Source organism: Artibeus jamaicensis, unplaced genomic scaffold, assembly GCF_021234435.1.
Source record: "Artibeus jamaicensis isolate MK-2021 breed Jamaican fruit bat unplaced genomic scaffold, CSHL_Jam_final contig_867, whole genome shotgun sequence".
In the NCBI taxonomy this organism is placed as follows: Eukaryota; Metazoa; Chordata; class Mammalia; order Chiroptera; family Phyllostomidae; genus Artibeus; species Artibeus jamaicensis.
The window spans coordinates 7039486-7052918 of NW_026521995.1; the positions used below are offsets into that span (position 1 = coordinate 7039486).

Below are 13433 nucleotides of genomic sequence, written 5' to 3' on the forward strand. Positions count from 1 at the left end.
CTACTTTTATGCCATAAATGGGCTCCTGTACGTTAGTGGCATCAATTTTATTCTTTTGTAAACGGTTGTAACTGCCCTCACCCTCTACCCACCTGCTTTACCTGCAGACGAGGATGACGCAGGAACAAGACATCGCAGCAGCCTTATCTGCCTAAGTCACACTGCATTTTTGAAGAGAGTTGGATTTTCCAGAAATTCTGGCTTTTTCCCCCATTTGTAGGTAGACAGGCCTTATGTAATCTTGTGTATAGTGGTCACTGTGGTACACTCTTTTTTTTAATGGAACGCAAAGATTAATTTCAGTCTAGTCCTGGTAAAAATAATCACGAATTTATAATTAGTAAAATCTGAGTAAATTATATTTATTCATATCTTTAAAATGTTGTGTATGCATGTTGATTTCTAAGTTAGTTTTATAGGAACAAATATATTTATATATTAAGATTATAGTAATATGCCAATCACATTATGTTAAGATCATAATATTTATAGATTTTAAAAATTATTCTATTCCCTTTAGAAGTCAATCCAAGAAGAAAAACGAAGACCAAGGAAAGATAGGTAATTATTTTTTTCTGAATTTCAATAAATTATCAAATGAAAATATAAATCTATCTGTTCAAATTAGATTAATAATCACCAATTTTATGTGGACAGATTTGGGAGGTAGTGTGCTCTCAATGAATTTATATTATAAGTACCTGCCTGTGGTTTGAGATCTTGTCTACTGGAAATACACTGAGCTAGCACAGTGCAAAGTGTACATTAAAAACTCAAATTGTTTTGAATGAATTATACTGTTCCAAGACAGAATTTGGTTTGGTTTGGTTTGGTATTGGTTCATTGATATGGTTTGATTTGGCAATTTGAACAGGCCCATGTCCATGAACTTTCTTTCTCCAAACTCTTTTTTGCTTTTTGTTCTTGGAGATAAGACATGCTAAATCTCAACTTTCATGGATTTGTTAGGAAAATAAGGTTTCTGTCACCTGTAGGTGTGGCAGAATATAATACATACTGTTCCCCTTTTCCTATAGTATTTCAGCTGCACAATGCTTTACTATTTTAATCAACCAACTTCCAGACAATGCTAATAACAGCTGAGGGTTCTTTTGTTAAACGTGAGCAGACGGAGTTCCTAACTTGTGAATCGACGACATCCTGAAAGCTTATTTATAAATCAATTTCTAGAGCTTGTCGAGCTCTTTTCCCCAGAAGCACCATGACATCTGAGAGTTGCCCAGACCTGTCCCTGGAGACCTCCTCTGAAGTCCCATCACCCTGCAGATACTGAGCACCACAGGTGTCAGACTGTAGTCAGAGTAAATCTGAGAATTACAATGTTTGAGAACACAGGCTGTGTGCACATCACATGCAGGAGTTCATATCTAGCACAAAAAAATAATTCTCTGAAGACCAACAGGTAGGGGGGAGACAGAAGTTTATCTGTGAAGGAAATAAGGTAAAGCCATGAATACACTGTGTACATCAATGTACTGGTGATTGATAAAAGTGGAAAATGCCATGGGCTAGTATGTAAAGTGGCCCAAGGGTCTGTTGTGAACTCTGACCTAGACTAGCCAAACTGGAACATTGTAATTTCTGGCTCTCTGGTAACTACCCCTGTTGTGCCCCGTTGAACATAAGGGAACCAGGAAAAGCCCCATCCAGCAGCTAATGTTCTCTTCAAGGTAAGAGATAAGTGTTTTGCTTTTATGTTTCATTTATGGTATGTGCTATTTTGTACATTTCAAGACCACGGCTATTTTATTGACATGTGTGTGTTACTCTAAATTATAGTAAATGAACTTGTAAACTTAAATTACAGTAAATACTTTAAAAGAAGAAAGCAAGTGTCCTGTAAGTTTAAGTGAATAGAAAATTTGATTGATACTCTGATGTGTTTATGTGTTCACTTGCAGTCAGGGGAAATTATTAGATTTGGAAGATTTCTATTATAAGGAGTTTTTGCCCACTCGTTCTGGACCAAAGGCACGTAGCCCTAGTTTGAGAGGACTAAAACAACAGAGAGGACTCCAGAACCAATGTTTTAACGCCGATGGAAGGTAATAAACTTCACGTTAAGTTCAGCATTTTCAATTTTATACTCACAATTCCATTTCGAAAACTCTTTCATTTTATGTATGACAAAACATTTAATGAGAAAGCATTACTGAATATTGCTCTCTTATAATTGATATGTTGTATTAAAGTAAAGCCATAAACATTATGGTAGTTAGTGACATCCCAGTTTTTCTAGAACAATCCAAGTTTATACCTGTTTTCTTGGTGTGATCATTAATAGCACCCCTTCCCTTTAAAAGTGCCTCAGTTAAGATGATAAATTTATGCTCACACTCATATAAGCAATAAACCATATTTGAAACTGTGGTTAAGTTCTAACCAATGTTATTTTAATCACATATTAGTTTCTCAATTATGCTGTGTAATTTCTCAGAATCAGTAATGTCAGACCAAAAATAATTTGGAGAAAGAGTATATAGAAATATATAATTTGGATTGGATTTCTCACTTTGACACTGACTTTCACATCAGATAACAAACTTGCTTACTATGATACCTTGGGAATTTTTTTTTCTTTCTCCAGAAATTCTTCATGAAGTTTTGAAACTGAGGGCCCATAATAAGATGGAAATGTGGTATGAGGAATGGGATTGATAACAGGTTATGAAAAGCTGTTTTTCCAAAGTCCTAAATGAACATCCTGGTAGCCTAGGGTCCCCAAGTCCCCTCATCTGCCTCTTGTACAGTGTGAGGTGGTGGTTAAGAGAAAAGGTTTTAGAGTCAGGCACTCACAAATTTAGGTCTTAACTCCTCCGTTTAGTGGTTGAGTGCTCCGGCCCGCGGAGCAATCAACTGGGGCTCAACCACCTACCTAGAACAAATGAGTTGGGGGGACAAGAGGCGCGAAGAATGGCAGCAAGACAAAGGATTCTGATCAAGCTGCAAACTTTATTTTTCCGAACTGGGTTATATATAGGGGGGAGGGAGAGGAAGGAGATTAGGTTGCTTGCTATTGGCTAGCTTGAGACAAAGGGGGCCCGCTTATTGATTACTTGGGTGCAACTGGTACTCGTGGACACCTCATGTGCCTGTAGCCGATTGGCTTGGGGAGCGCATGCACACCTCATGTACCTGTAGCCGATTGGCTTGGGAGCGCACAGGTTCCTGTAATCAATGCAATGTTTTTTAGCTAGAAGCCAGGTGTAAGGTTCCCAACATCTGCTCCCCTTTTTATTACTTTGAGGGCGAGGAGAATGTAGGTAGGGTAGACTTTAACCGGCTGGGGGGGAGGCAGAGGCCTGACTCCTCCTGGGCTCATTCTGAGCTTTAGGGTACCTTTTGGGAGGAGAGGAGTTGGGTACCAACCTCTTTGCAAGTCAGCTTACCTCTCAGGAGACTCGAAGTGGCCGTATGTACAGGCCTCTCCTTGCAGTGCTTTGCCTTGCACCCAGCGGTGTCTATCACAGCTACTTGGCTGTAAAGCATACCTTCGAGGGGTTATGCTGCTCCCGCAGGAGGGGAACCTGGCAGGAATCGTGGGCTAGCACCCCAGCGGCTGTACGGCTCAGAGTCCGCTCCATGTTTCAGCATTTCTAATTGTTGATAGTGCACCTGAATAGGCCTTCCTAGTACACTGTTAAGTTGGTCTTTGGCTAAGTTGGTTACACGTCTAAGAATCCAGGGGGCAAAAGAGAGGATGAGGGTGATAGAAACTAAAGGTCCTAAGAGGGGAAGGAGGTAGGGGAAAATTCCGTTGAGTCCACCCCAAAGGGGGTGTTCAGAAAGTTCTTTTCTTCTTTTTTCTAAGTCTTCTTGTAACTGTTTTATCTTGTCTCGGACGATGCCTGGTTTGTTGGCATAGAAGCAGCAGTGTTCCTGTAAAGCCAAACAGATACCTCCCTGTTCTGCAGTAAGTAAATCTAGACCTCATCTGTTTTGAAGGACAACTTCTGCTAGGGAGTCTACTTGGTCTTGGATGTCACTAATGGTACTGGACAGAGCCTGGACATCATCAATTAGTTGTTTAGAGAGCTCTGTGTATGAATGGACTGCGACTCCCAATCCTGCAGTCCCTGTGGCAACTGCTCCAGAGACGCCTAATCCAACTAATAAGGGTATGAATGTTAATGCTCTTTTTTGTCACCCCACAATATGGTCTAAGCTGGGAATGGGGACAGGCTCGTCTCCAGGGAGAACATCTATATCTGGTAGTAAGGTAGCCAAGACACATAGCCCAGTCCAGTTAGCGGGCAAGGCTGAAAAGGCTAGGTTGTTTCCACAAACGAATATTTGTCCATGACCTGGGCAAAGGGGGTTACTATAATTGGTTATGCTGCTACAACTAGTAAATTCTATAAAGCCGACAGGAATGTCGAAGCTATTATTTTGAGCTATGCCTTGTAAGCACGGGGAGGGTGGAAATATTGTAGGTTGGACTCTAAAAGGTAAACTAGGGTTACATTGTAGCTGTGATTTATTAAGGGTGGATATATTGACAGGAATAGCTAAAGGCATGGGGGTGCCTAGGCTCATACATAACCAGCAATCCTCGGCTAGGTGAGGGTTAGATATGTTAAGAGCTTGATGTGTGGCTATTAAAATGTCAGCAGTCTGGGTATCTAGGTCTACTCCCCGCAGTTTGGGGAAAGTGAGTAATTCAGTGGGGGTGGATACGGTCAAATCAGTGAATTCTTTAGCCACGGCCTTGATTTCTCGAATGAGAATTAAGGCTTCTTGAATGGAGGTTTTTTGGAGAAGGGGTTTTTGGTGGATTGTTGGTGGCTCGGGGTTGTTTAGAATGGGGCTAGAATACGGGTGGCTGCAGGCGGTAGGTTTGAGGGTGCATAGGGGGGCGGCCGAAAAGCTGGAAGATCTTTAAGTAAGGGGGCAGAAGAGAGAGGAGGCCAGTCAAGGTTATTGTAAGAAGCTGCCTCTTTTTCGAGTTCGGCCTCTTCTGCTGGGTTTAATTGGTCGGCATGGTTATCTGAGGAATTATGGGAAGGGTTAGGGGTTTTTTTTAATCTCTTCCTCTATGTTAATAGAAATTGAAGGGCAAATTGAGGGGGCCCTCGAAGGGGGCCGAGATTGATTTTTTTGAAATTTCTTGTCCCTCTTTACAGAGATTTTGGGCTGAAGGGGCCCTCGAGGGGGACCGGAATTGATTTTTTAGAACTTCTTTTCCCTCTTTACAGAGGCTCTGGACATCCAGAGAATGCCCATGAGTGACTAAGATTTCTTTAATAAGATTAAAATAACTGAAGGCGGTGATAGGGACGGTCTCGGGGCCAGAGATTCGATAATAGTCATTAAGGCAATCTCCGACCCGGTTCCAACACTGCGGGTCAATCGTCCCCTCTTGGGGGAACCAGGGGCACATTTTGAATATAAAGTCAAAAAATAAAACTAAATCCTTTTTCTTAACTCGAGTTCCTCGCACCTTGAGAGTTTGCTTTAATCTACTTATAAAAATATCACTTTGTGAACATGCTTGTCCCATGATTGGGGGCCTTACCTGGCCGAGTTCGCCGTCGAGGGGGGGGGGCTCCTGGATCTGTCTCGCGGTGAGTAGTCGCGGCGATCCAATCTGTGCGGGGAAGTCACTGGCGGGGACGGCGCTTTGTTCCGGCGGCTATCGGGCCCCACGTTGGGCGCCACTTGCTCCGGCCCGCGGAGCAATCAACTGGGGCTCAACCACCTACCTAGAACAAATGAGTTGGGGGGACAAGAGGCGCGAAGAATGGCAGCAAGACAAAGGATTCTGATCAAGCTGCAAACTTTATTTTTCCGAACTGGGTATATATATAGGGGGGAGGGAGAGGAAGGAGATTAGGTTGCTTGCTATTGGCTAGCTTGAGACAAAGAAGGGCCCGCTTATTGATTACTTGGGTGCAACTGGTACTCGTGGACACCTCATGTGCCTGTAGCCGATTGGCTTGGGGAGCGCATGCACACCTCATGTACCTGTAGCCGATTGGCTTGGGGAGCGCACAGGTTCCTGTAATCAATGCAATGTTTTTAGCTAGAAGCCAGGTGTAAGGTTCCCAACAGTTGAGTGACCTTGTTTATGTTACTAGACTTCTCTAAGCTTCCATTTCCACATCCGTGCAGGGATTTACTAATAACGGGCTCACCATGTTGTTGTGGAAATTAATGAAATGATATGTGTGAAGTGCTTAACACCAGATGTGGCACAGGGGAGGTGGTCCATAAAAATGGCCATTACCATCTTTATTTGCATTTCTAGAATCTCTCTCAACTATTTCTTCCCCTTGTCATCTTGGGGAAGATGCATTCTTTCATCTTGGGATCAAGAATTGTAACATGCTTAGAGATGTTCCATTCTTTTTTTTTTAATTAAATTTTATTTAGTTACTTTTCAAGTACATTTTTTTTATCTATTTCTCCCATCCATTCTAACCACGGAGTTCTGTGTAAGAGAACACCAAGTGCCAGAACAATCGAACAACTTGCTCAGAGTCACACAATGAGTTAGTGAGTCAAACTCCAAGCTTTTTCACTCCCTGCTCAATTTGCTTTTCACTAACTTCTCTGCTTCCATTTTAACAACCCAAGCCAGTCTGTTTCCTCCCCAGGGCGTTCTCCCCTCCCCCACAACAGACACACACACTGTCAAAGAATTACATCCCTGAAGTACCACCTGGTCTTCTAGTGTCTACGGATGTGCAGTTAGTGTTCACTGGAATAAGGATGCTGGAAATTAACACTGGTTAAGGGCTTACATTGTGCTAAGCACTAGGCTAGTATCTCATTTAACCTTCATTTAAAACCTCACAGCAACCTTTTGAGGCATTTATATTGCCCCATTTTAAAGATGAGGAAACTAAGGCTCCAAATTTTAGCTATTGCGTATACTCACCTAGATAATAAATGATGCGGCCAGCATTTGAACATGGTCCTTCTTGAGTTTATTTTGTTTAATCCTCACCTAAGAATATGTTTATTGATTTTAGAGAGAGGAAGGGAGAGGGAGAGACATTGATGTTTGAGAGAAACATCAGTTGATTGGCTTCTTCACACTCCCTGACCAGGGATTGAACCTGAAACCTGTGTATCAGGGACAGCAGCAATGATGCGTTCAGTGTCTCATAATGATAAAAAGTGGTGGCAGGTCGTCAGTGGTTAGAGAATAGCATTAGAGAGCAACAGGAGAACTGATGTCTCCTCCTCTCCCCCCTAAGATGGCATTTGGTGGGGTCTCTGTTGAGCAGTGAAGAGTCATGTGGAGGATTTAAGGCGCAGCCAAGTTTTAATTAGGACAAGAAGATACAGAGAGAATGGAAGGGGAAAGGGGGAAAAGAAAATGGAACAAGAGTGCTTCAGTTCAGGGATGGGAATACCATGACGGAAGCATCAGCAGAAAAGAGACAAAGGGAGACAGTGGGGAAAGTACAAGACCTGAGTGCTCTCAACCTGGCTTTGAACCCCCCACTCTACTTCTCCCTAGTCCTATCAACTACAGTTTTCTCACCTGCAGACTGAGGATGAGACAAGCTTGTCCTTAGAATTAAAAATAATGCGTGTGATATACCAGGCAGAGAGTTGATCCCAATATTCTTACACCAGAAATGAGATTAACGGGTATGAGAATTCAAGTCAGTGACCCCAGATCCTCCCCATACAAGGACCTTTCCTGTCAGGTATCCACTGAGCTCAGGATACCCTGAAAGACCTTCTCAAAGTTGTATTTTTTAATTTTTCAATTATACTTTACATTTGATATTATTTTGTGTTAGTTTCATGTGTACAGCATGGTGCTCAATCACATACTTTACAAAGTGTTCCCCTCAATATTTCCAGTACCCACCTGGCACCATACATAGATGTTACAATATTATTGACTATATTCCCTATGAGTTACTTTATATCCAGTTTGTACTTTTTAATACCTTTACCTTTTCTACCTAGTTCCCCTATCTAGCAACCATCAGTCTCTTCTCTGTTTCAATTTTGTTTGTTTGTTTATTTTGTTCTTTAGATTCCACATATAAGTAAAATCATTTGGCATTTGCTCTTCTCTGACCGACTTATTTTGCTTAGCATAATACCCTCTAGGTCCATCCATGCTGTCACAAATGGTAAGATTTCTTTCTTATGGCCGAGTAATATTGCACTGTGTGTGTGTACTCTGTGTGCATTGACATAGTGCACTACATTATGTGCGTGTACTGTGGCCAGTCATCTACCGATGGGCACTTGGGTTGCTTCCTTCTCTTGGCTATTTTAATAGCACTGCAATGAACATAGGGGTGCATATATTCTTTCAAATTAATGTTTTGGGTTTCTTCAGACATATAGCCAGAAGTGGAATCATTGATTCATATGGCAGTTCCATTTTTCTGAGCACCCTCCATATTGTTTTCCGTAGTGGCTGCACCAGTCGGCTTTCTACCAATAGTGCACAAGGGTTCTCCTTTCTCCACATCCTCACCAGCACTTGGTGTTCATTGATAATAGCCATTCTTCTATGTATAAGGTGATATCTCATTGTGGTTTTAATTTGCATTTCTCTAATGACTAGTGACACTGAGCATCTTTTCATATGTCTATTGACTATCTGTATGTCTTCTGCAGGAGTGTGCATTCAGGCCCTGTGTATATTTTTAGTTGGATTGTTTGAAGGGTTTTTTCATGTTGAGTTGTATTAGTTCTTTATAAATTTCAGATATTAACCTCTTATCAGATGTATCATTAGTGAATATGTTTTCACATGTAGTAGGTTGTCTTTTGTTTAATTGATGGTTTCCTTTGCTGTGCAAAAACCCAAACATTTCTTTTTTTTTTAATTCTCTATCTAGAATGGACTAGAATAAAGGCATATTCCATCTACACACATATTTTAGTCTTTCCTTTCTAGTCTTTTGTTATTTTCACTTATTTGCATATACCTTCAATGACCTTGCCCTTTTCTCCCTCAGTTATATTCAACTGGTAAACCTTAATACTGGGTAAACCCAACTTCCTACCCAATCCATACTTGCACCCAAGTATCTGAACATGCCTAGAAAAAACAATCTATTATCACTTAAAACTTAGGGCCACACACCTTGGGCAGGCCTGTAGAGTTCCTTTGCAATACTACATTTCTCTAAAAACCCATTATTCCACTTTCCCAGTTCACTCTTTCAGACTTCCTTCTCTCTCTTCAAACCCTCAAAACTTCCTCATTCTCACCAGACAACCTCTTTTCCTGTTTTACTGAGAAAACAATAGCAGAGAACCCACACATGCTTCCACCACCAAATCTATCACCCACCCATATACCTTCCTCAGTTTAGCATGAATGACTGTCCTTCAGCTAAGGCCAAACCTTCCTTTTATGCACTGGACCCAGACCCTTCCTCAACTCAAGTATGTTATCCTGCAGCTGTCCCCTCTCTTCTCTACAACTTAAACGTTTGTTCTCTTTACAGCACCATTTCTGACAATCTGTGAACATGAGGCAATTGGACTCACCATAGAAAACACCCTTGACTCAATCCCCCTCCCAGACCACCCATGTTCCTGCCCTTCATTATAGCAAGAATAACCTATGAGAATGACCCAACCTGCTCCACATCCTCCTTCCCAATCTCTCTTGAGTCCCTTTCCAAGGGCACCAGTGACCTCTAATTTTGCCACATGCCATTATCTGTTTTCAATCCTTATTATGCCCTACCAGCATTTAACATTTTTTCTTTACATATTTTTCTTTAATTTCTTTTCCATTTTTCTCCAAGACAGGACTTCTCTTGCTTTGCCTCCTACCACCCTGGCTCCTCCATCTCATTTTCCTTTGCTGATTTGTCTTCATTTCACTGACCTCTCAGCACTGGAGTGTCCCAGTACCTCGCTTTATCGACATGTACTCTCATGACTTCAAGTAGCATCTATTTACTTAAAATTCCTGAACTGAAACTCCAGCCTAGATCAGGACTTATGTATCCAACTACCTGTTCAATACCTTCTGTTGGATATCTATTAAGTAAATTTAGCATAACCAAAACCAAAATCTTTACCCACCCCCCTCAAAGAAAATGCTCTCCTGAAGATATTCCCCATCTCAAACGGCAGCCCCATTCTTCTAGTTGTTTAAGCCAAAAACCTTAGCGATGTTCTTGATTACTTTTCTTTACACCTACATCCAATCCATCAGCAAACTATTTCAGTTCTATCTGGCAAGTATGACTGGAATCCGACCAATTCTTACCCCCTCTATAAGCCTAGAACAAGCCATTATCAGTCTTGCTTGAACTATTGCAGTATCTTTTCACAAACCTACCAACTTCCATTCTGCCAACCAGGTCCTTCTATGAATCATCCCCCTGCTCAGAACTCTAAGTAAAATTCTAGTATTTGCCATGGTCTCAAAACTCTACATTAAGTGCCGTACTATACCCTCATTCTGCCGACTCTCATCCCTTGCTGCTCTTCTTCCCACTTGCTCCATTTAAGCCACAGTGGCCTCTTTCCTGCTCCTTGAACACCATATGCACACTGTAGTCTTGGGCCCCTTGCACTGTTTGCCCATCATGCTGGAATGACTGCCCTTCCCTCAGAGATCTGCCTGGCTCACTCTTCCCCTTCCTTCAGGTCTCACCTCACCTGCCACCTTATCAGAGAGGCCTTTCCTGATCACCCTCTGCGAAATGGTGTGTACACAGAGACACAACACACCCAATCTCTTTTCCCCCACTAGCCTGCTTTATCTGTGTCTAGCACCACTGGCCATCTGGTATTAAAAGCCTTCTATGGTCTTCTCCCATAATCGCCCGCACTGCTGGCTGACCCTTCCTGGGTGATCCCTGGATAGAATGGAGGAGTCTCTATAGCTGCCCTTTGGGTAGCACCCTGCTTCCCCAGGCAAGCTGCAGGGTCCAAAGGTAAACGCTGGCAGGGTTCCCCAGCAGGGGGTACAGGAAATTTGGCTCAACAACCTCATAAAATGCTGAGAAAGCCAGCAGAGCTGACAGCAACTGTGTTGCTAACAGAGGGGTCGGATAGATATGTTGAGAGAGAGCATTTTTAAGAAACACTTGAGCAGCATAAAAATGCAAAATAATGGTTGTCCATTAGGCAGCTGACATAAGTGTTTGTTTATTGGTTGTGAGTTATTTCAAGAAGCTCACCTTTCTGAACTGCACATTTACTTAGGAGTCAAACACAAAGTCACCGGGGTTCCACCAGCCCTACTCCTCGGCCCAGAGGAGTTTTGAAAACCTGCTAAGAAAAATTATCGCACATGCATCTGATCACGAGCTCAGCGTTTCGAACGTGCATTCTGAAATGTCCGCAGAGAGTGGGGGAAATGGAGAGGAAAACCGCCTAACTCGGGGTGGGCGGGGATGAGCAGCGCCTGCTAGTGCCGCTGACGCTTCGGCCCGTGTCTCGCTCGCAGGTGCTGGGCGGTGGAGAACCCGGAGCAGGAGGAGGTGGAGGAGAACGGACCCGCGAGCAACCCCTACGACTACAGGAGGCTCCTGCGCAAAACCTCCCAGCGACGGCGCCTGGTCCAGCAGGTGTAACCCTGCGGCCACAGCGGCCTCCGAAATGTGCCCTAGACTGCGGGGTGCAAGTGCGCAAGAGGAGGACCTTCAGGCGCTGAAGTCTGGGCTTGGACTTGGGCAGGGGCTGCCCGCGCGCTATCCCCCCGGCGAGGGCCCTTTGGCGCTCGGAAGGCGGAGACCTGGGACCTTTTAGGACTGCAAGTCGCAGTGCTCCGCACCCCCGCTCCCACCGGCACACCAGTTGGGGCATCCCTGTCGCTGGCCCCCAGTGATTTGTTCACTTGTTTGCGAGTCCTCCTAAGAACCCTACGGCGCCTGAGCTCTTGCTGACTCCTCTCCATTTTCGGTGACTTAAAAGATTTCTTAGTTCATGGAAATGCCTCTCCCAGACCCGAGGGACACTCGCGGGCGGGTTGAGTCTTCAGAACGGAGTAAAGCCAGGGTGGGAGAGGAACCGCGAGGATGGTGTGCAAGTTTTGAAGATGAACGTCATCTTAAACTCGTGCTTCCCTTCCCTCGGTCATTAAGGTCTCTAAATAAAGGAGGTGCCTTGGAGAGTCCGTGGCTTTCAGGGGTGGTGCGTTGTGTTCCCCTCTGAGGCCCAACTCCGGAGAGGGGAGAGGTGCCTTCCGTCTCCAGCAGCGAACAACCCCACCACCGTCTCCCGCAACACACATACGAAGTTGCAGCCCACACTTGCGACACAAACGTGTCCTCCAGACAGATCCCCAAAATCACCCAACACGCTGCACACACACACGGCCTTCCCAAACACCGTACCTTCCTTTGGCCCACGTGTAAAGTTTTGGTCCACTACTGAGTGAAGTGTCAGATGCTTTTTTAAGTTCTCCCCTCCTGCAAATCTGAAGCATTTCCGCTGTCTAGAATTTTGGTGAATTTGAGATGGAGGGGAGGGCAGTGGGTGGGTAGAGGTTTGCATTCCTCGGTTGGTACATATTATTTTAAAATCCGGGTCGAGCTCTTCTATGAAACGTACACCCTTCGTGTTTACACAACCCCGAGAGGGCAAGAAGGGTGGTGCAGTGTTTTCATCCACGACGGACTCGGGAGGAGGGTTCTGGCTGTGACGGAGCTTTTCCTTTCCGCCGGTGTCCCTGGCTCCTAAAACCCGGCCCGGAGCCAGGAGACTTTGGGGAAATATTCGAGCACAGCGTGAGGGCCGGTGCAGCCGGCTGACGACGTTTAGTGTGCCGCTCGCCCACCGAACACAACCTTTTCTCCAACCTAAACAGTTGGGACTGACAGGTCCCTTGAGATGACTCATAAAAACTCTTCACTTTACAAATGAGACCAGCCCGAGGGGTAAACCTCCCACAGTGGCGGGCTGAGCTCTCAGGACAAGTGCGCTCCTCGTTCTACGTTTTCCCGGGGTTCCTGCCACCGCCCCAGCCCAGGTTTGTGACCCGAAGGGAGGAGCCACGTGGTAGCAGTGGCGCGTGGCCGGGCGGGGTCTGGCTCAGGCACCTAGGAAATCTGCGCGACAGGGCCTGGTGCACTGGCGGGTCTGGGAAGGTGGAATCCCTGTACCCAGAAACCGCTTGGCCTCCTCCGCCCCCAGCCAGCGTTCCAGCCACCACGTGGAAGCCTTGTGGGTAAAAGCCAGCTTTCTGCCTGGACCCTTCCTCAATCCAGGATTCCGAGTGGCCCCTGCAGACCAGAGCCCTAGCAGCCTGGCCCTAAAGTTACTGCAAAGAGAGGCAACTGACCATTTCCCTAAATCCTTCCTCCCTCCTTTTACAGTGGGTCCGGGAAAGGGCGGGGCAAGTTTCTGGTGAAAGGACGCAATATTTTTTTGTTTTTCTATTTCTTTATTTTCTCCCCTTTCTCTTTTTTCCACCTTTCTTTTTTCTCTGCCTTTCAACATATAAGCACTGGGAGAACATA

At 44.6% G+C, this 13433-nt stretch overlaps 1 protein-coding gene across 1 annotated transcript in view; it reads left to right on the plus strand.

The window, feature by feature from the left end:
- MYO3A (myosin IIIA) overlaps nt 1-11546 on the plus strand; it is a 201491-nt gene extending 189945 nt beyond the window's left edge. Inside the window, exons 31-33 of the mRNA XM_037146339.2 lie at nt 521-561; nt 1923-2066; nt 11420-11546. Of these exons, the coding sequence (XP_037002234.2) occupies nt 521-561; nt 1923-2066; nt 11420-11546 (312 nt within the window). The remainder of the gene's footprint in view (nt 1-520; nt 562-1922; nt 2067-11419) is intronic.
- Nucleotides 11547-13433: the final 1887 nt, after the last annotated feature.